At 46.1% G+C, this 24003-nt stretch overlaps 1 protein-coding gene across 1 annotated transcript in view; it reads left to right on the forward strand.

Annotated features, from left to right (window-relative positions):
- VPS41 (VPS41 subunit of HOPS complex) overlaps nucleotides 1–24003 on the forward strand; it is a 312102-nt gene that overhangs the window by 154357 nt on the left and 133742 nt on the right. The window contains exon 7 of the mRNA XM_063450642.1: nucleotides 17137–17202. Within this exon, the coding sequence (XP_063306712.1) occupies nucleotides 17137–17202 (66 nt within the window). The remainder of the gene's footprint in view (nucleotides 1–17136; nucleotides 17203–24003) is intronic.

The raw sequence follows: 24003 nt of genomic DNA on the forward strand, positions 1-24003 counted from the left end.
GTAAGTGCGGCAGGAATTTTTCCCAGTCTCGGTGGGTCTCTGCGAAGGTTCGGAGCATCTGTTTTAAGGTGCCATTGAACCGTTCGCAGAGCCCATTAGTCTGGGGGTGGTACGGGGCACTAATGATGGGCTTAATCTTACAGAACTTCCAGAGCTGTTGGGTGACCTCTGCCGTGAACTGAGTGCCCTGATCCGAGATGATCTCCCTGGGTAACCCCATCCGGGAGAAAATCTGCATCAGCGCCTCAGCCACCGTCTCTGCATGGATATTAGTTAAGGCTACCGCCTCGGGGTAGCGAGTGGCGTAGTCCACTACGGTCAAAATGTACCGTTTGCCTGATGGGCTAGGCTTCCGGAAGGGGCCTACAATGTCTACTGCAACCCTATGAAAGGGTTCCTCAATTATGGGTAGGGGGTGCAGCTTTGCCTTACGCTTATCCCCCCTCTTTCCTACCCTCTGGCACGTATCGCAGGTGTTACAATACCTGCGCACCTCCTGGCTTATCCCTGGCCAGAAGAAACTTTGGGTCAGCCGATATCTGGTACGGCTGACCCCCAAATGTCCGGATAGCGGAATATCGTGCGCTATCCGGAGTAATTCGGTTCGGTACCTCTGCGGTACCACGAGCTGTCTTGCAGTTATGGGTTCTGACCCAGCTATCTCTTTACTTGTTTCCCGGTATAATAACTGCCTGTCCCATACAAATCTTTCCCCCTCCGCCCCAGGTTGGATAGAGGTGACCTTGTCTCGATATACTTGTAAGGTAGGGTCAGTGATCACCTCGGCTACAAACTCGTCAGGAGGGGCCCACGGCATACAGTCTAGGGAAGGGGAGGAATCTCTTACCTGGACCTCCGGCAGTGCGTTGTTGTTGTGCTGGGTGCGGGCCTGTTGCCTGGTGACTACTGGGTGTGCTTCCTCAGTAGTTTGTGGTTCAAAGGCGGAGGTGAGTTTGCCCAGATCATTCCCTAGGACCACCTCAGCAGGTAATTGCGGCATTAGTCCCACTTCCACATTCCCAAACCCCGCACCCCAATGCAAATGTACCCGGGCTGTGTCTAGCCGATACACGGCTCCCCCTGCAACCCTGACAGCCACAGTCTTATTCAGTTTGGCTTTGTCCGAAACCAAATGACTTTGCACCAGGGTGATGGTGGCTCCCGAGTCTCTGAGCCCCTGCATAGGCTTCCCTTCGAGATATACGGTCTGCCTATGGTGCTGTCGATTATCCGCCTGTGCTTGTAAGGGATTGGCCTCATGCAGCACTTCCCATTGTTCCACAGTCGTAACTGGAACGGCAGAGCTGTAGGGAAGTGGTACCTCATCTTGGTAGTGATGCGCGGCTGCTCTCGGTGGTGGTGGTGGAGGCCCTGGTCGGATCCAGGTGTTGCGGTCTCTAGACTGTGGACACTCTCGTTGGAAATGTCCCCACTTCTGGCATCGGTGGCATTGCACAGAAGCAGGTGTGCGGTATCTCTGCTGTGCTGCTGCTGGTGCTGGTGGAGGGAGTTGTCTTGGTGGGGGTTGAGGGTTAGGAGAGAAGGAATTCCCCCCTAGTGGCCGCATGGCAGGTTTGGTACTCACTGCCTTGGTCTGTCTGCGAGCGTCCATAAAATCATCTGCCTTTTTGGCAGCCTCGGTGAGGGTGGTGGGGTTGCGATCCCTCACCCATTCCTGTAGTTCTGAGGATATCCCCTCATAAAACTGCTCCAACAGCAGCATTTGTAACAAGTCCTCCATGGACCGCGCTTTACTGGACTGCATCCACCCAAGAGCTGCCCTTTCTAGTCGGCAAGCCCACTCTGCGTGCGAATCTTTGTCCGCCTTTTTCAATTCCCTGAAGCGCCTCCGGTATGCCTCTGCTGTTATTGCATACCGGGCCAGGATAATTTCTTTTACCCGGTTATAGTTCCTAATTTCAATATCAGGCACAGTGCGGTAAGCTTCAGCTGCCCTTCCTGACAGCCGTCCTGCTAATATGGGTACCCACTCTTCCCTTGGTATGTTATGCAGCGTACACAGTCTCTCAAAGTCTTGGAGGAAGGCATCTATATCCTCCTCTGCTTCCACATACGTTTTAAAAGCTTGATAGGGAATTTTGGGCTTACCCTCTTGTGTCACAGCTCCTGCTGCACTTCTTTCCGGTGTTTGTGGTCTCCTATTTCTCATCACAAACTCCTGCACCTCTGTCATTGTTTTAGAGATGATCTCTGTTGGTGGGTTTTCCCCATAAAAGGCCAGTCTGAATTGTAAGTGCCTTTGGAACTCCTCCTGTTCTGTTTCAGGTCTTTGTTCCGTGGCCTGGACCTCTTCTGCTCTGTACTCTGCCATTACTTCGGTGATAAGCGTTGCTTTGGATTTGCTGCTGGCAGAAACACCTTTCGCTTCCAGAAGGTCTTTCAAAGTGGTTCTCTTTAGCGTAGAAAGGTCAATCTCCATTAATCCTTGTTCCTCTGTGAGTCTGGATCCCAGCGCTGCCAACCAATGTAGCGGAGAGCTGATTTCTCGCAGCTATTCTCCACTTTAGATCCAAGGAAGGCTCAGGAACAGGTCATTAGTAAATCCACAGCAGAGTTTCCAGCAGGTAAAAAGTTACAGAAATATCCCCACAGCACTCCCAATAACTGGACGACACACAGTTTCAGGAGTAGAACTGACAATCGTTTATTCCAAGGTTTCTTATAAAGCCTGCTCCCATGCAAGGGAGGGAACTACAGTAATTATGACAGTAACCAATGCAGTGCTTGTTACCTCCCACACATCTCCTCCCCTCAGAGAGCGTCATAATCCCCTTAACTTGTACAGTGCTTTACCCCAAACTTGGATGTACCCCTAAACCATCACATATCCTTAATATTAGGGTACCGCTAGGTAGCCCTGATCTGGGTGAATATAATATCCAAAATTCACCCAGATCGGACCAGTGGTTCGGCAGTTACAGGAAGGTGAAGTTTGACCGACCGCACACGAGTTGGTATCCGAAAAGGGTTCCATGAGAATGGGCCCTGCGGTCGGTCTCCGTTCGGCAGTTAAAACAGACATTTATAACTGCCATCCATACTTTAATTCCCCTAGATAGTGATTCCCTCATTCGGTACTTTGTAACTACCGAATGGGGATTCGTTAACTCTCTCCGTTCGGCAGTTACGGAGCTCTGGAGGTCTCAGCGGTGTTTGGTTGTTTGAGTGTCCGATTTGAGTTCCAGACACTCGACGACAAAACACCGCTGAGATTTTCATGCGTAAGATGGCCGCCGCCACGTGTACGCATGCCGAATGGCGGCCACCCAGACACACTGTTAATGAGCCGGTTAACTTGCGGCTTGGAGAGAATGTGAACCTTAATTGCTCGCACACTTCTCTCCGGAGTGGTCTCTCCGTTCGGTAGTTTCCAGAAGTATATAGTACGGATGGAAACTACCGAATGACATACAATTCACATATTACGTAGGCGAATAGTAATTTCAACATAGGTAAAAATATAACAATTACAGTCACACAGGCATTTTGCAGGACAGGCTTACTGCGTTCCGCTACATGCCTCTCCTTCCTTCCCTCCATGTCCTGCTACCCCTTCCATCCATGTCCCCCTGCTAATTCCATCCATATTCCCCTTCCCTTCATGTCCTCCTCATTGTCCCCTTACCAATTTTATCCACGTCCCTCTCCTCTCCATGTCCCACTCCCCTTAACAATTGTATCCATGTTCCCCTCCTTTCCATGTGCCATTACCAATTCCATCCATATTCCTCTTCTCTCCATGTCCTCCTCCTTGTCTCCTTACCAATTTTATCTATGTCTCCATCCTCTCCATGTGCCCTTACCAATTCCATCCATATCCATCTTCTCTCCATGTCCTCCTCCTTGTCTGCTTACCAATTTTATCTATGTCCCCCTCCTCTCCATATAACCTTACCAATTTTATCCACGTCCCTCTCCTCTCCATGACCCACTCCCCTTACCAATTTTATCCATGTTCCCCTTCTCTCCATGTGCAATTACGAATTCCATCCATATCTCTCTTCAGAAAAGCAGAAGTGGTCATGGTGGTTGCAGTTACCCTTTAAGTATTAATACAATGTTAAAAATGGTAATAAAAACACATTTACATTACAGTTTTGGTTATAATAATTTGTACCCATAAAGTGCAACTAAAGAAAAATAATTCAAAATAGGTTCACATATCAGTCCTGATTGGTAAATGCCTCATACATCTTGGACCTGATTTTTTTTTGGGTAGTTAACGCCAGCACTATGCCAACCATACAACCCTAACTCTAAGCTTACACTTATTCTTACCATGCCCCTACCCTAACCTTATCACTACACTAAACCTAAGCCATGGGCGTAGGAGCCCACACAAATCTGGGGGGTAGCATTTTTACTCGCCGGGTAGATTCTCATGCAGTAAACTGTGAGTTGTTTATAACGTTAAATTGTGTGTGTGTGAGTGAAATTTCTTAGGTCCCTTCCTCATCACATATCCACTCCTCTCTGTAAGTCCTCATGTCCCCTCCTCTTTCCAAGTCCCAACGTTCTCTCTTCTCCCTAAGTCCACATTCGTCCTATAAGTTCTTATGTTCCCTCTTCTTTCCAAGTCCTTATGCCAACCTTCTGTCTCCAAAAAAAGTTCACATATCCCCTCCGCTGCAGAGTCCTCTCCTTTTCGTAAGTCTTCAAATACCCTCATCTCCACATGTCCACTCATCTCCCTAATTTAAAGTTTTCCTAAGTCCACATGTCCCCACCTCTTTTCTAGTGCCCATGTCCTTTCCTTTCCCAAGTCTTATGCCTCTTACTTTAAGTGCTCATGTCACTGCTGTAAGGTGGGTAGGGGGGCTGTGAGGTGGGTAGAGGTTCTGTATGGTAGGTAGGGGGCTGTAAGATGGGTAGGGGGACTGAGTGGGTATGGAGCTGTGAGGTGGGAAGGGGGGCTTTGATGTGGGTAGGGTTTCTGTAAGGTGGGTAGGGGGGCTGTATGATGGGTAGGGGGACTGTGAGTGGGTAGGGGTTGTGTGAGGTGGGTAGGGGTACTGTGAGGTGGATAGGGGTCTGTATGATGGGTAGGGGGCCCCACTGACTTACTGATAGACACACTCACAGACACACACAGACTCACTGACAGACAGATACACACACACAGATTATTTTATTTTAATTTAAATCCATCTAGCCTCCCTACCTTTAAGAGAGCTGGGTTGATTTTTTACCTGGGGTCCAGTGGGGCTGCTGGCCAGGTTGTTAGGGCAGGGAGGAATGCAGGCAGTTGGACGGCTAGCTGAGTTCTAAGGCGGGCGGCGAGGGAGCGCTGATTCGTGAGCTCTGCTCCCTCGCTCACCGCAGAGTGATGCCGGGAGCCAGAATATGACTTCCTCGCCAGCCCGCCTGGAGCTCAGCTAGCTGCCCGCACTGATGATACCGGAGAAACTGACGGAAGCCAAGCACAGAGAGATGGACACAGGTTTCTTCAGGAAGGAAGAGATTCTTTATTGGATCACCGATCGGGACTCAGAGGGACTAGCGTCACCAAAATACAGCAAAATCTGAGCCCCGGACAATAGTGCAGGCTCCTTATATAGGCATATAACTCCTCCCATATTAAGCTCCACCCGCACATTCCCTTGACCAATCAACACAAATAAGAATTAACTTCCTGTTTGACCGCATGGCTTGTCCAGCACAATGGAGGAGGGGGAATACTATATCCTGTATTCTTGCACATGCTCCGTACACTACTGATCGTATCTTGCCTCGTGCAACCAACTGATCGATACGTCAGCATATGCACGTACACATGCCACGTGGTAATCTCGGCCTACTAAATTTATTTTTACCGAGATTCCACCACATTCCCCCCTTTGATGCCTCTTGATATTTTACAATTACTTGAGGCATCACATAACCTTAGTTTTGCTTACACCGCAAGTTACCTTGAACCAGACCAGACTTATCTTATGATGTGAATCTTCAACATTCATCTTCTTGCATTGGTTCTCCCTGATCTAGAGCCCTATATTTATATATCGCCATTATCTGTGCAGCAGCCTTCCTCTCTGCTATACTTCCTATCAGGCTTTGCACAGATCTAACTACTAAGGGGATAAGACACGGTAGGAGTAGACACAACAGTAAAATCAGTAGGACTCCACCTACCACTGCCTTAAGCCCTCCAAACCACTCATACCAGCTACCAAACCAACTACTTGGATTATACCCTTTCCATACCTGAGTAGGCACATGCGCTAGTTTAACCATATGGCTAGTAAGCTCAGCTATTGCTTGCCCTTCGTCATCTATTTGAAGACAGCAATTGCTTAGGTTAAACTTCCCACATACACCTCCCTCTACTGCCAAAAGGTAATCCAAGGCTAATCTATTCTGGTATACTGCTGTCCTCATCCTGGTATTATGTTTCACTAGGAGATTGAGCGCTTGTGATGTTTCATTGGTGATAATCTCAACCACCGCCTGTAACCTTATAATGCGGTTGAGCATATAAATAGGGGTTCTATAACCAAAGGTACCATCCTCAGCCCACGTGGCTGGCCCATAATAATCTATAATACGCTGGGGAGGCCATTCATTATCTTCCCAGGTACCTATCTCTAAGGGTCCCCTTTTCTTCCTATGATTCACATCATACACTTTAACACCTAAAGTCTCACCTGTTTCAATCGGTAACAAGAAGAAGGATGGTTTGAGCATACCCAACACACATGCCCCTTCCCAGTCCTGTGGCAGCTCCGAATAGGCTTTCTTACCACAGATCCAGTACAAATTTGCTGGGGCTCTCCAGGTAGATGTGATGGATAGATCAAACCACACGTCCTTTAAATTGGCGTATCTAGCAAACGGGTTAGATGGTTCTGAGACATTTGAAGCCGACCACCAAGTTGTATTCTTTGTATCATCATCATAAGCTTTTTGCCCTAGACAAGTTAATTCTCCTACAGAAGTATTATACATTATTCCTTTCCTTGCTATGCAAACATAACCTATGATGGAGGTCTTTAATCTCCACTCAGATTTACCTCTAACACTCATATGATAATCGGCTTGTGTAGATATTAGTTGGTCAACTGCCTCAGAACCGGACATTACCTCCTTTGCTTCCCAAGGCCATTGGTCTCCCATGTTAGTACCTCCACACACATAGCAGTTGGTAACATTAAGACTACCGGCAATACTTTCGGCTAAATCTATGAACAGGTTCTTAGCGCTATGGGGGATCTTATTATCTATACTCATCTCTTCATAAAAGGAATGGTATACTTGATGAGTCTGGGAGGATACCGTATCAGTCTCTATTCCTATAAACAATAATGTCCCAGGATCTAAACCCGTCCCGTATATCTGAAACCCAAATAAATTGCCATACTTATCTAGGAACTTGTCGGGGTTATTAATAAGTATATGGACTGAGTTGCATTCCATAGACTTACAATATGGGCTAGTCGGCAACTTAGTCACTATCATGTCTTTATCTACTGTCTGTCCCCAAGTCGCCCACCCCACACAAGACCAATATGGGCAAAAGTTATAGTCTTTATTTGGGCATCTAGGACTCACATATTTATTTTTGCTACTGGGACAAATGTATTTATCGTTAGACCCATACGTCCTCTCCCATCTAAGATCCCCACATACATTCCACGGCTTTCTACCACTTGATATCGCCTTACATGCATCAAATAGCAGAACACCCGAAGAATGTACGGATTCTAACACTGTCTTATTAATTAGGGTCCCCTGAGGATCTCCATTCCTGAGAGTCAACCAAATTGTACGAGGCTGATACTCCGGACTGAAGCACTTAGGTTCTCCTACTCCTAAATGGCATACACTATAGTCTATATTTAAGTATCTACATCTTGATACATCTCCTTTACACTCGTATTGTGAATGCCAGATTAGGGTTTGGGAAATATGGTTACCTGTTCTCGTAGTCCTAATGCATACCTCACAGCTAGGAGTGTCGGTACCTCTACCTTCCTGAATATAAAAACACATGTAAATAAACACAATCAAGAGCACATCTTTCGCCGTCATCCTCAGTCTTCGTCCGTGCGATGGAACCTCAGCTTCCAGGATGTGAGGGCTGCAGGGAATGGAGTTCTGCTCGTCTTCACAGGTGTCCCTTCGGGACTTTCCTGGCTTATACACTATGTGATGGTAAGAGGACAGGCTTTATTATGGCCTTCTCACTTACACCTGTAACAATAAAATTTGTAATCCACAATAATTCCTCGTTACTCCGACTGAGTAGTGCGTTTCAACCGGATCTTGCAGGGATTCTCTGGATCTGCTGTAACTTGCCAAGAATCGACTGCTGCTGGTTTAACCCTGGAGTGATGTATCCACGGAGTCACTTCTGCTACTTTTATTGCTGTAGGGGTAGACAAAAGAACAACATAAGGACCTCTCCACTTGGGCCCTAACGGTACATTATTCCACTCTTTAATCCACACTTGGTCTCCTGGATGATAATTATGAACAGGGGGATAAATATTCACAGGTAATCTATCTTGTACCCATTTCTGTACCTCCTCCATAGTCTTACCCAACTCTACAACCTGCTGCCGGGTAATTCCTTCTCCCAACTGACTCAAATCCCCCCTTAAGTTACCAAGTACGGGAGGTGGTCGCCCATACATAATTTCAAAAGGAGAGAGACCCATCCTTCTGGTAGGGGTACTGCGGATTCGCAATAGAGCTATAGGTAAGAGAACGTTCCACTTAAGTTGGGTTTCCTGACACATTTTAGCCAACTGGTTCTTTATAGTTCTATTCATTCTCTCTACCTTACCAGAACTCTGGGGTCTATATGCAGTATGAAGCCTCCACTTTATACCAAGCATATGAGTCAGTTGTTGTAGGCACTGGTGAACAAAAGCTGGACCATTGTCCGATCCTATAGAACAGGGTAGTCCATATCGGGGTATTATTTCTCGTAGCAGGAATCTCACAACTTCTCCTGCTTTCTCTGTACGAGTAGGACATGCTTCTACCCAGCCTGAATAGGTGCACACAATTACCAGCAGGTAACGGTGTCCACCCGATTTAGGCATCACTGTAAAGTCTATTTGTAGATCGGACATGGGGAGTCCCCCCATAAACTGGACTCCTGGTGGCTTTACTGGTCCTTGCCTTGCATTATTCTTAGCACACGTTACACATCTGCGTACAATGGCCTGAGTCAAATTGGACAATCTTGGTATATAGAAATGTTTCCGGAGAGATTCTTCAGTACTGTCTCTCCCAGAATGTGTCCCGTTATGATAATTTTGGACAATTTCTACCGCTAGCGATGCTGGTATAACTATTCTTCCATCTTCTAGCTGATACCACTTGTTCTCCAAATACTTTCCCGGTTCAGTCTTTAACCACTCCTCTTCTTGAGCTGTATAAACTGGAGTCCATTGGGACAGTGGAGTTGGTATTAGAGCAGCTATATGCCCCACATACTCCTGTCTTCCTGATTCAGCAGCACGCTTAGCTGCACTATCTGCCATCCGGTTTCCCTTAGTTACATCACCATCTCCTCTCAGATGCGCTCGACAATGTATAATACCGACTTCTTTCGGCTCCCACACTGCTTCCAATAGTTGTAGGATTTCAGCTGCGTACTTGATTTCTTTGCCTTCTGAATTCAGTAGTCCTCTTTCTTTATACAGAGCTCCGTGGGCATGAGTGGTTAAAAACGCATACTTAGAGTCCGTATAGATATTTACTCTTAAACCTTCAGCCAATTGTAACGCTCGTGTTAGTGCTATTAATTCTGCCTTTTGTGCTGATGTTCCTTTCGCCAGTGGCCGAGCTTCTATCACCTTGTCTATTGTTGTCACTGCATATCCTGCATAGCGGATCCCTTCTTTCACATAACTACTGCCGTCGGTGTAATATTGAACATCGGGGTTTTGGATGGGAAAATCACGAAGATCTGGTCTACTTGAGAATACTTCATCCATTACTTCCAAACAATCATGTTGACTTTCAGTAGGTTGTGGCAAAAGGGTAGCTGGATTTAAGGTGTTTACAGTCTCTAAATGCACTCTTGGGTTTTCACACAACATTGCTTGATACTTGGTCATACGGCTGTTACTAAACCAATGATTTCCTTTGTAATCCAACAACGTCTGTACTGCATGTGGGACTCGTACATAAAGTTCTTGACCCAGAGTGAGTTTATCGGCTTCAGCTACTAGCAGGGCGGCTGCAGCTACGGCTCTTAGACAAGGTGGAAGTCCGCTGGCCACTGCATCCAGTTGCTTAGACATGTAGGCAACAGGTCTTTGCCATGATCCCAAGTACTGTGTCAATACTCCCACAGCCATTCTTCTTTGCTCGTGTACATATAAGTAGAATGGTCGTGTGTGATCAGGTAGACCTAATGCTGGGGCACTCATCAAAGCCTTCTTCACATCTTCAAATGCCGTTTGCTGTTCTTGGGTCCATAAGAAGGGGTCGTGCTCTGTACCTTTGATGGCTGCGTACAGAGGTTTTGCTAGTATCGCATAGCTGGGAATCCATATCCTACAGAAGCCTGCTGCCCCCAAGAATTCTCGCACTTGTCTTCTATTCTTGGGTATTGGTATTTGGCAGACAGCTTCTTTTCTCTCTGGCCCCATAATCCTTTGACCTTCAGAGATATGGAATCCCAGATACTTGACAGTTGGCAAACATAACTGAGCCTTCTTTCTAGACACCTTGTATCCTGCCTTCCAGAGAATGTGTAGTAGATCGTGCGTTGCTTGCTGACATTTTTCTTTTGTAACTGCTGCTATCAACAAGTCATCTACATATTGTAACAAGACACACTCTCCTGGGATGGACTCGAAATCCAGTAGATCTTGACTTAGGGCTGAACCAAATAGGGTAGGTGAATTTTTAAACCCTTGGGGCAGTCTTGTCCAAGTCATTTGGCGTTTTGAGCCCGTTACAGCGTTCTCCCATTGGAAAGCGAAAATACATTGACTTTCTGCGGCAATTCGGAGGCAAAAGAAGGCATCTTTGAGATCTAAGACTGTGAAGTAAGTAGCCCCGCCCGGAATTAAAGCAAGCAGGTTATATGGATTGGGTACAACTGGATGTATGCTAACAACCGCATCATTGACTGCTCTTAAGTCCTGCACAGGTCGATACTCATCTGTACCGGGCTTTTGAACAGGCAGCAATGGGGTGTTCCAGGGGGAAGTACAGAATTTTAGGATACCATACCGTATGAACTTATCCAGATAGGATTGGATGTTCTTCTTAGCCTTCTGTGGGATGTGGTATTGTCTTAGGCTCACTGGATAAACCCCAAGTTTCAGTTAAATTTTTATAGGTGGAATATTGCGGGCCAGTCCTGGTGGGTTGTTCTCTGCCCAAACTCCTGGTATGTTAAACAATGTCTCATCACTCCTAGGGTTTTGGCTAGTCAACACTGTATAAAGTCGCCACTCTTCTTCCTTTGGTACGGATAAAGTCATAATACCTGAAGGTCCATTAAACTTTAAAGATGTTGTTCCATTTGGTAGGAACGTAATCTGCGCTTGTAATTTTGATAGCATATCACGTCCCAGCAATTGGACTGGACATTCAGGCATATAAAGGAATTGGTGTTTTACTACGTGGCCTCCCAATGTACAGAGTCGACTTTTAAGAACCGGTTTTTCAGCACTTCTTCCAGTTGCTCCTATCACAGTAATAGTCCTTCCAGATGGAGGAGCAACTAGATTAGTCACCACTGAATGTTCGGCACCAGTGTCGATCATGAACGCACTCCTTTTTCCCCCTATTGATACATCGACCATAGGCTCCGCTCGACCAAGGGGGATGGAGCCCGGTCGGTATCAATAGTCCTCCATGACCGTGTCAGCCAATCCTACGAAGTCCCTACCTTCTCTATCGCGGGACCTTTGCGCTGCTGGAATATATCTATCTTCCCTAACACTTCCTCTGTTCCCATTACTCCCTCTATAACCATTACTCCCTCCGGGGCCTCCTCTACCTCTCGCTCTGCCTCTAAAATTTCCATAACCTGTCCTAGGTCTGTCTTTCTCAGACTGTTCTCTTCGCGGACACTCATTTCTCCAATGCCCTTCTTCCCTACAGTAAGCGCACTGATTTCTACTTAGAGGTTCCTCATTCCATCTACTATCGCCTCTATCTGGGCCCCGTCTATCTACGCCTGCGATCGCTACCGCTAGCATATCAGCCTTTTTACGCATCTTACGCTCTTCCTCTTTCTTATTTTCTGTATCCCTGTTCATATAGACCTTATTTGCTACCTCCATTAGTTGGGTGATGGACATACCTGCAAACCCTTCTAACTTTTGTAGCTTGCGCTTAATATCTCCGTAAGCTTGGCTGACAAAGGCGGAGTTAACCATTCGGGAATTGTCTGCGTCTTCCGGATTAAAGGGGGTATACAAGCGGTATGCCTCCAATAATCGGTCATAAAAGACACTGGGCGCTTCATCGCTTTTCTGAATCACCTCAACTGTCTTCGACATGTTAATGGCTTTCTTTCCTCCGGCTTTCATGCCAGCAATTATAGCGTCTCTATAGGCTCTGAGTTGAACCATATCAGCACCATTTACGTTCCAATCGGGATCAGTGTTGGGATAATGTGTTGCGGCCCATGCTGCTGGATTAGCTTGGTTCAAAGCACGGGCTCTATCTTCTAATGCTTTAATGGCTGCTTGATTTATTCTTGTCCTTTCCTCATTGTTAAATAAAGTCATTAGTAACTGCTGGCAATCAGCCCATGTCGGATTATGCGTCTGTACTATTGAGGTGAACAGATCAGTCATGGCTTGTGGTTTCTCAGTATACGAGGAATTATGGGTCTTCCAGTTTAAAAGGTCGGTAGTGGTAAATGGGACATATACGAAGACTGGGTCAGCGTGTGCCATTTGTCCTGCGGCATCGATATAAGCTGACCCGGGATTTAAGCGAAGAGGCATCTGATAGTGCTTTAATTGTTGGGCACCAGTCAACTGTCGGGTTTGGATGGGGCTACGTATGGAAGCGTCAGTCATGGGTTCCGGTCGGGGAGAGATAGGGTATGGGGATGTGGGAGGTTGGTTTTGGGAAAAGGTAGTGAATAGAACACTTCGGGCCGAGCTAGATGAAGCTTGACCGGAAGTCTGAAGTGGCGCCAAATCAGGATATTCGTTTTTAATGGGGGTGGGTTCTGGTTCCGGAAGGGGAGATTTAGTACGAGGGGGGGTGGATCCTGTACTGGAGGAGGAAGCGGAAGTGGATGAGGGTAATGAGGGGAGGGGTGCAGGGCTTCCTGCGTTTGCGTCACTTCTTCTTAACGGAAAGTAAGGGGGCGGCAAAGGGATCTCGGACTCAGGGGGCGTGTCCAAAATGGGCCTAACACCGGTCCTAGTGGACGAACAAGTCCTAGCTACCATGAGGCGACACTGCTCCTCGTGGCATGTCTGGAGCCATTTTGGCGAGTCATTTACGGCCTGTCTCCAACAATCAATATAAGGAAACTGGCCGTAAAGTTCTGGCCTACCTGATACAGCCACGTGTAAGCGCTGTACCAGAGTTAGATCCAAACTGCCACGTGGCGGCCATGCCGCAACCAAAGTAGGCCACTCCCTAGTGCACAAAGTAACTAAACGCACAGAAGACATCTTAACCCCAAAATCACAGGTTTTGAATCCCTTTTTAAAATTCTTAACCATACATTCTAAGGGATCCGGAATCGTTGACTGCGACGCACCCATTTTTAACAATGGAACGTCGTCGACAACGAATACTATACACGCGTACTTATTCAACAGTCACACCCGTTTCCTCTGGCAACAGCACCACGTGGTACGGTTACCAAGTGAAACGTACACAATAACACAATAAACACTCAGGGAATTCCCGTACACACACAGCTGCTACACCAGTCACTATATAATCAATATTATGCCCTTTGGCGTAACTATACAGTCACCCACGCTATAATTCTCTATATACGAATTACCCGTCTATAACACACCCCAGTAACATCGTCTTTTACAAATAGCGGTTACAGTACGGTTAGCATAGGTCAAAGCACAAGTTAAGGTCACAATACAATTATTAGTGGTTATGGTGTTAAACATGCAATGGACGACAATGATTAGTACTTATATACAGTGTCAGTAAATATACAGGGTTATGGTACCGTGCACTATAATACAGCAACACACTATTAACACTCTCGCTAGACGGCTGAGCTCGCGCTATCTAACAAGATATACACTTTACTAAAACAATCGTTAACACATTTACAATTCCCAACTAAACTATTGGCCAGTACCTTGAATGGACTACCTAAAAACAATCTACATACGTTTTGGTTAGCCACACTGCCCAATCACCACATATATAGCGAGCTAGAGAACCGAATTTACACAGACGCCTCTTAGTCGCACTATACAACGAGCTAGAGGACCGAATTTACACAGACGCCTCTTAGTCGTACTATCAAAAGTCTAGTGGGTTCCAAATTTACACGCCTTCCCACTTAGCCCAGATAGGATGAGAACTAGCGAACCGAATTTACACAGACGCCGCTTAGTCTCCCGGTCCCTCCGACCTAGCGAACAAAATATACACCCTAGAACGCTAGTCTAGACAAGACACCGGTGTCCGGCTAGGGCTTATTTTACACCAGAGCGCCCTGCCTGACTAACAGAATCAAACGGTCTGACTAAAGAGCGTTCGATCGAGCGGTGCGCCTTCGCTCCTTCCCTCCGACAGAGGGGGCAGATACAGATTCAAAAACCCCTTTGGGCCTACCGCACAATCGGTATACCCCTAGCGGGTCCTGCCGTCTAAAACAGCAGTTGTCTTACCTCCTCGTTCCTGAACCTGAGTTCACACTCATCGACGGGGACACCCCAGCACTTCTTACGTAGAGGCCGATGATCTCCTGGACAACAGACCAGTGGCGCCGAGACGAAGGGAGGTCCACGCAGAAGTTCAGGGGTGCAGCCGTAGAGAACGTGGGCAAAGATAGACCGTCTCACGCCTCTGCCTCTCAGCTACCGTTGAACGATGAGCTTCCCGGCCAATGCACCAAATGATACCGGAGAAACTGACGGAAGCCAAGCACAGAGAGATGGACACAGGTTTCTTCAGGAAGGAAGAGATTCTTTATTGGATCACCGATCGGGACTCAGAGGGACTAGCGTCACCAAAATACAGCAAAATCTGAGCCCCGGACAATAGTGCAGGCTCCTTATATAGGCATATAACTCCTCCCATATTAAGCTCCACCCGCACATTCCCTTGACCAATCAACACAAATAAGAATTAACTTCCTGTTTGACCGCATGGCTTGTCCAGCACAATGGAGGAGGGGGAATACTATATCCTGTATTCTTGCACATGCTCCGTACACTACTGATCGTATCTTGCCTCGTGCAACCAACTGATCGATACGTCAGCATATGCACGTACACATGCCACGTGGTAATCTCGGCCTACTAAATTTATTTTTACCGAGATTCCACCACACTGAGGCTAACAAGGAAAATGCCTTGTTTGCCTCACGGGCAATCGAGACCTGCTGGGGGGGATTTCACTATTACCTGCCCCCCCCCCATCCCCTTGCATGATTCCTGGGGGGTATGCGTCCCTACACATATCCCCTGGTTCCTACGCCCGTGACCTAAACATGCATTAACCCTACCCTATTTCCTCTGCTTGCCGGTGTGCGCACACGCTTCTCTGTAATTGCAGCATAAGAGGTAGCTTCTGTGTGCTGTACATGCCAATCACACAGTAATTGCTGGTGGGCAGCTGGCAAAGCAGAGCGCAGACAACAGTCAGCATGGGTAGCAAGCACGTCTTTCATGCAAGGAGACACTGGAAGTCTCACTCAGACGTGCTTGCTCACATGTATTGAGAAATGTAATTTGCATACAATGCATAATTTTTTCCAATGTTGCATTCAAGAGCATGCAATTACACCTTTGGCACCAAAAAAAAAGTTACTTGAGCACTATCCCAAATCTTTATGCACATTTAAATAACTGGAGATTTTTTTTAGTATCACTCCACTTAAATTAGCATACATTGCAAGTGTTGGCTGTAGTCCAAAATATTTCAGTTTAGTAGTAGGGCTGGTTTAAAAATTGTAAAAATATATATTTTTTTCCCATAATGCTTACACTTGATTGAGGATTTTAATGTTTGGTTTGGCAGTACATTCTGCAAAGTTGTTTTTTTTTATTATTATTATTATTATTTCTTTTCTTTTTTTTTTTTTATTAAATGGGTCATTGTTTGACATTATCGATTTTTCTTTTTTTTTTATCTAGAATCAGAAGCTTCCAGATTTAAAACAAACAAACAAAACCCCCTTATAATATTGTATATATATATATATATGTATGTATGATGTGTATTGCAAATAATTTATTTGGAGATTTTGTTCAGTCATTCACGTATTACAGCTCCTAAATCTTCCCTCTAGCTGAAAGCCTGCAATGAGCAGTGAGCTATAAAACTCACAGAATGCTGATTTGGTGTAATCACTACATTGGTAATTGGTGCTAAGATATGGAGTAGATAACACTTTGCGTTTGCATGGCTCCAGCCACAAATGAACAGATAAATACATTTTTGATATCATGTTATTTCCCTCTATTTCTTTTAGAAGTACCATAAAGCTGTATGTGTGTTCAGCAAATAGAGGGATTTGCGTTTCAAAGTGGGATTTTTAGTTGAAAAGGCAAAGAAATGTGCACTTTAGCTGAAAATACATACTACATTTTTTGCTGGTGTTTGCGAGCTCTGTCGGTGTCTGGAAACTAATACTTAATATCTGCAGATCATATTTAGCCATGGATACTGAAGCAATTCTGGGTCAAAATACAAAATTTATTTAAGGTCAGCGGAACCATTCCATTTTTTCTTTCTTTCATGACTTGCTCAAATGTAAAATGTTTCCTCCCCAAATTATCTAGACCATACCCCCATGTGCACTTTGCCAATCAATACATTCAGTTTCTAGCTTTTAGTCTTTAGGAGGATTGTTTGTTATTAATATTTTCTAATAGTTTTGATCTGTACTAGCATTTTATTGATGATTGCACATGATTATTTATGTTATGTATATACATCCTAAGCTATTCTGTCTTGTTTGTCTTGCAGATTGTTGCTGTTCACCCTCAGTTTGCAAAGTCCAATTGTAAGCAGTTTGTAACAGGAGGAAACAAGGTAAGTGCTTTCTGCTTTCCAAAAAATGCATGCCTATTACATGCAGGTCTTTTTATTTTATGCAAAAATCCACCCAGGTAATAAATGTGCTTGATGGTAATGCCCAGTAAAAGAAGAGGAAGGGGAGATGCACCCACCTTTATTTGTATTTTCTATTGTGTCATTTTTGTTTTTCGTCTTCATGCCAGGAGCTGCATCACCTTTTTCTATTCAATGAGACATGAAATTGGGGTTTTAGGAGTTCCCATAAATTGTGCTTCAGTTGCAAGGTTGAAGAACTTGTCTTCAGATTGAGTATAAATTGGTATAGTTTTAATATTATTTATTTTCCCTTTTTTTTCTGTTAATTTAATCGTAATTACAATTACAGTGAATTTTAGAGCGACTAAACACGAAGAAAAGTAGTCTTTAACTTTGAATGCCAGATTTGCTGTTTAAAATTCAGCATTAGTAAATAATATTAAAACATTAGTGAGAGTGATCTAGATGTTGACAGACACATACAGAAGGGAATGGACAAAAAAACAAAACATTTGTCTCACCTTGTTTAATTCCGCTGGATAGGAAGTCTTCTTAATCTCTGGCTCAGGAACTGGCATGGCTGGATATCTCAAGCAGGCACAAAGTTATCAAGGTTCCCTACCTATTCAAAATGTATCTGTTGTTGGTTCCATGAACACACAAAAACAATCAAAAGTACATAGCACCCTTCCTTTTTCCAAAAAGATGCACTTACCATGTAGCACAATGTAAAAAATTTATAAAAAGATAACTAAAAAATAAATAAATGAAACTTGGGTAGGCATACCTTTTAAACAGATGCATATATGCAGCTGTCTACTGTGATGTTTTGGGATATTTGTTCCTGGGAACTGGGAGGTTTAAGAAAATGGCAGGTCTGCTGTTAATGCAGTCATTACCTCTTCTTATATTGTCGTTTCACACTAGTCTTCTATACTATGTTGAACAGATGAGATCTCTTGTGAATGGATCAAGAGTCATCTAGAAAATTGAATGGGCCCAGGGATATTCAAACCATCTGTAAACTATTGAGAATTGACATGACTCCCTCTTTAGAAAATAAAACACTAATATGGGAAGTGTAATTTGTTTGAACTCAAGCTAAATAAAGCTATTTTCTTTTATTTATTAATTTCAACTTATTTTTGCTGTTCTGTAAAGAGCTAATTTTCCACTTATAGGTGTTAGTCTCTCTTTGTGACATATTGTCAAAAGTATATCTTTAGAGAAAAATAGTTTGTATTTTAAAATATAAACCGATATTTTCATGGTGTGAATCATGCTATTTCAAAGCTGGTCGACAACTGATAAATATTTGCTTTACATCCTTTTAATGAAATAGCTGCAACTTAATATATGGTCAATCTCAACCATCTAGGAAGTCTTAAATTCTGCACACCTAACCGGAGCCTAAATCTAAAAAAAATCTCAAATATGTTAAAGTCAAAGGAATTATGTGAGGCAAAGATGAAATACAGCTTTTGGTGTATGGTATCAACGTAGGATAAGGATGCAGATGACAGGATAAGAGCAAGCCTAAATCAGCAGCTAACCTTGTCCAAGGGCAGTATAGCTTAAAACGCAGCATTAGGAACCTAAACAGGGATGTACAGCCAGGAGGCAAAACTTTAACAAGGTTAAAGAACGAGCAGCATTCCGACTATTGTACCACAACTTCCATCATTTACCCAAAATGTGTCTGATTTTCACATATGTTAACCCTAGGTGAGCTTGTTTGGATTTGCTCGAGCTGGTTTGGCTCTTATGGTTGGCAGATTTACTAAGTGGCCAACCTCCTGTGACTAACTGGAGTCAAAGTTTTGACCTGCTGAAGTTCATGTAAAGGTGAAATTTATAGACTAAGATCAGTAGGCAGGTGAAATTTTGCAATGGGTTTGCAATTTTCTATGGGAAAGCAGTGGGATTGACTGAGATCATCAATTCTGATGATGTCAGCCAAGGAGGCGGATCAGGGCCAGAGCCAGCATCAACAGACCTGCGCAGTGCTGAAAATATGTTTTTGTTTTTTTTACTAGCTTTAAGGCTAAACAGTTAGTTTAACAATATAGGGTTAGGAATACATGTTTGTGTTCCTGACCCTATAGTGTTCCTTTAAGATTTGAAGTGCCTTGTCTTTTCCTACAGTGTCCTGTGTCTACAAACACAATACCAGTAAGGCACAATTCCTAGTTTTGAAAAACAGTGTAGCGGAGAGCTGATTTCTCGCAGCTATTCTCCACTTTAGATCCAAGGAAGGCTCAGGAACAAGTCATTAGTAAATCCACAGCAGAGTTTCCAGCAGGTAAAAGGGTACAGAAATATCCCCACAGCACTCCCAATAACTGGACGACACACAGTTTCAGGAGTAGAACTGACAATCGTTTATTCCAAGGTTTCTTATAAAGCCTGCTCCCATGCAAGGGAGGGAACTACAGTAATTATGACAGTAACCAATGCAGTGCTTGTTACCTCCCACACATCTCCTCCCCTCAGAGAGCGTCATAATCCCCTTAACTTGTACAGTACTTTACCCCAAACTTAGATGTCCCCCTAAACCATCACATATCTTTAATATTAGGGTACCGCTAGGTAGCCCTGATCTGGGTGAATATAATATCCAAAATTCACCCAGATCGGACCAGTGGTTCGGCAGTTACAGGAAGGTGAAGTTTGACCGACCGCACACGAGTTGGTATCCGAAAAGGGTTCCATGAGAATGGGCCCTGCGGTCGGTCTCCGTTCGGCAGTTAAAACAGACATTTATAACTGCCATCCATACTTTAATTCCCCTAGATAGTGATTCCCTCATTCGGTACTTTGTAACTACCGAATGGGGATTCGTTAACTCTCTCCATTCGGCAGTTACGGAGCTCTGGAGGTCTCAGCGGTGTTTGGTTGTTTGAGTGTCCGATTTGAGTTCCAGACACTCGACGACAAAACACCGCTGAGATTTTCATGCGTAAGATGGCCGCCGCCACGTGTACGCATGCCGAATGGCGGCCACCCAGACACACTGTTAATGAGCCTGTTAACTTGCGGTTTGGAGAGAATGTGAACCTTAATTGCTGGCACACTTCTCTCCGGGGTGGTCTCTCCGTTCGGTAGTTTCCAGAAGTATATAGTACGGATGGAAACTACCGAATAACATACAATTCACATATTACATAGGCGAATAGCAATTTCAACATAGGTAAAAATATAACAGTTACAGTCACACAGGCATTTTGCAGGACAGGCTTACTGCGTTCCGCTACACTGCTCCCCCTTGCCCACAAGCCGGCATACACAGTCTGATCCCACACGGATCGGCTTGGGGATGACCGGGGTGCTCACGGATTATTTCTCCAGATCAGTTTGTCGTGACAACCCGTCGGCGTTCCCATTTTGCTTACCCGGGCGGTATTGAATGTTAAAGTCAAAGGGCTGCAGCGCCAAACTCCAGCGCAGCAGCCTGGCATTGTCCCCAGCCACCCGGTTCAGCCAGACCAACGGGTTGTGATCCGTGAGCAAAGAAAAAGCCTGTCCATACAAATAGGGTTGTAATTTCTTCAAGGCCCACACCACAGCCAGGCATTCCTTCTCAATGGCGGCGTAGCTTACTTCCCGAGGTAAAAGTTTGCGACTGATGTAAGCCACGGGGTGTTCTCCGCCATCGGCCCCGACTTGGCTCAGTACTGCCCCCAATCCAAACATAGAAGCGTCTGTGTGAACAAGAAAACGTTTAGTTGGATTGGGAGCGGCCAAGACAGGGGCATTAACAAGTGCATCTTTCAAGTGTTGGAATGCCTGCTCACACTCCGGGGTCCAGGTTACTTGGCGGGGAAGTTTTTTACGGGTCAGGTCAGTGAGGGGTTTTGCCAGGGCACTATAATTGGGCACAAACTTCCGGTAATACCCTGCTGTCCCTAGGAAGGCTAATACCTGGGTTTTAGTTTTCGGGGTAGGCCACTGTGCTACTGCCTCTACTTTGGCTGGTTCCGGCTTTTGTTTACCACAGCCCACTCTGTGGCCCAGGTACTGTACCTCGGCCATCCCAATGCTACATTTCGCTGGTTTTAAGGTCAAGCCAGCCTCCCTGATCCTGTCTAGAACCGCTCCTATATGGGCCAAGTGTTCCTGCCAGGTATCGCTAAATATGGCAATATCATCGAGATACGCGCAGGTATAGTCTTGGAACCCATCTAGGAGGCGGTCCACCATCCGTTGGAAGGTAGCCGGCGCGTTTTTCATCCCAAACGGCATGACCTTAAATTGGTACAAGCCGAATGGGGTGACAAAGGCGGACTTAGGGATGGCGTCCGGGGCCAAGGGAATCTGCCAATACCCTTTACACAAATCAATAGTGGTAAGGTATTGACCCCTGGCCATCCGGTCCAGCAACTCATCTATCCTAGGCATCGGGTATGCGTCGGATACGGTTTTCTCATTCAATCTCCTGTAGTCCACGCAAAAGCGGGTCGTGCCGTCCCGCTTTGGTACGAGGACTACTGGAGAGGCCCAGGGGCTATCGGAGGGCTCAATGACTCCTAACTGAATCATCTCTTCAATTTCCTTGCGCATATTCTCCCGTACCGCTTCAGGGATGCGGTACGGAGTCTGGCGCATGGGAAGTTGGCCAGGGGTTTCTACTCGGTGGGTAGCCAGAGGGGTGTATCCAGGTACATTAGAAAAGGTCTCCTGCTTTTCTTGCAGTAGTTGTTGTACCTCGATACGCTCCTGTGGGCTTAACCGATCCCCCAGTACAACTGCTCCTAAATCCCCAGCCATCTGTCCGTCCTCTAACAGATCGGGGAGGGGTAGGCTGTCGCCTTCTTCAGAGGTGGGGGCGCAGATAGCTGTCACCTCCTCTGATCGCTCTTGGTAAGGCTTTAGCATGTTCACATGGATCATGCGTCGCCCCCCATTCCCTGCGCAGTGGCCAATTATATAAGTGGTGTCACACCGTTGCTCTACCACCTTATAAGGGCCTTGCCAGGCGGCCTGTAGCTTATCGTGTCGGACAGGTTTTAAAATTAAAACTTTCTGTCCGACCTGAAAGCTACGGTCCCTGGCGCCTCTATCGTACCAGGTGCGCTGACGCGTCTGAGCTGCCTGTAGGTTTTCCTTTACCGTCTTTGTGAGAGCTTCCAGGCGATCTCGGAGGGCCAACACATATGGTACAATAGGGGTGCCGTCAGCGCTACGGTCTCCCTCCCAGTGTTCTCTAATCAAGTCTAGGGGTCCCCTTACTCTCCTCCCGAATAGCAGTTCAAAGGGAGAAAATCCCGTAGATTCCTGCGGCACCTCCCTGTAAGCAAACAGTAAGTGCGGCAGGAATTTTTCCCAGTCTCGGTGGGTCTCTGCGAAGGTTCGGAGCATCTGTTTTAAGGTGCCATTGAACCGTTCGCAGAGCCCATTAGTCTGGGGGTGGTACGGGGCACTAATGATGGGCTTAATCTTACAGAACTTCCAGAGCTGTTGGGTGACCTCTGCCGTGAACTGAGTGCCCTGATCCGAGATGATCTCCCTGGGTAACCCCATCCGGGAGAAAATCTGCATCAGCGCCTCAGCCACCGTCTCTGCATGGATATTAGTTAAGGCTACCGCCTCGGGGTAGCGAGTGGCGTAGTCCACTACGGTCAAAATATACCGTTTGCCTGATGGGCTAGGCTTCCGGAAGGGGCCTACAATGTCTACTGCAACCCTATGAAAGGGTTCCTCAATTATGGGTAGGGGGTGCAGCTTTGCCTTACGCTTATCCCCCCTCTTTCCTACCCTCTGGCACGTATCGCAGGTGTTACAATACCTGCGCACCTCTTGGCTAATCCCTGGCCAGAAAAAACTTTGGGTCAGCCGATATCTGGTACGGCTGACCCCCAAATGTCCGGATAGCGGAATATCGTGCGCTATCCGGAGTAATTCGGTTCGGTACCTCTGCGGTACCACGAGCTGTCTTGCGGTTATGGGTTCTGACCCAGCTACCTCTTTACTTGTTTCCCGATATAATAACTGCCTGTCCCATACAAATCTTTCCCCCTCCGCCCCAGGTTGGATAGAGGTGACCTTGTCTCGATATACTTGTAAGGTAGGGTCAGTGATCACCTCGGCTACAAACTCGTCAGGAGGGGCCCACGGCATACAGTCTAGGGAAGGGGAGGAATCTCTTACCTGGACCTCCGGCAGTGCGTTGTTGTTGTGCTGGGTGCGGGCCTGTTGCCTGGTGACTACTGGGTGTGCTTCCTCAGTAGTTTGTGGTTCAAAGGCGGAGGTGAGTTTGCCCAGATCATTCCCTAGAACCACCTCAGCAGGTAATTGCGGCATTAGTCCCACTTCTACATTCCCAAACCCCGCACCCCAATGCAAGTGTACCCGGGCTGTGTCTAGCCGATACACGGCTCCCCCTGCAACCCTGACAGCCACAGTCTTATTCAGTTTGGCTTTGTCCGAAACCAAATGACTTTGCACCAGGGTGATGGTGGCTCCCGAGTCTCTGAGCCCCTGCATAGGCTTCCCTTCGAGATATACGGTCTGCCTATGGTGCTGTCGATTATCCGCCTGTGCTTGTAAGGGATTGGCCTCATGCAGCACTTCCCACTGTTCCACAGTCGTGACTGGAACGGCAGAGCTGTAGGTAAGTGGTATCTCATCTTGGTAGTGATGTGCGGCTGCTCTCGGTGGTGGTGGTGGAGGCCCTGGTCGGACTCTAGACTGTGGACACTCTCGTTGAAAATGTCCCCACTTCTGGCATCGGTGGCATTGCACAGAAGCAGGTGTGCGGTATCTCTGCTGTGCTGCTGCTGG

This window comes from Pelobates fuscus, chromosome 4 (assembly GCF_036172605.1).
Source record: "Pelobates fuscus isolate aPelFus1 chromosome 4, aPelFus1.pri, whole genome shotgun sequence".
NCBI classification, from domain to species: domain Eukaryota; kingdom Metazoa; phylum Chordata; class Amphibia; order Anura; family Pelobatidae; genus Pelobates; species Pelobates fuscus.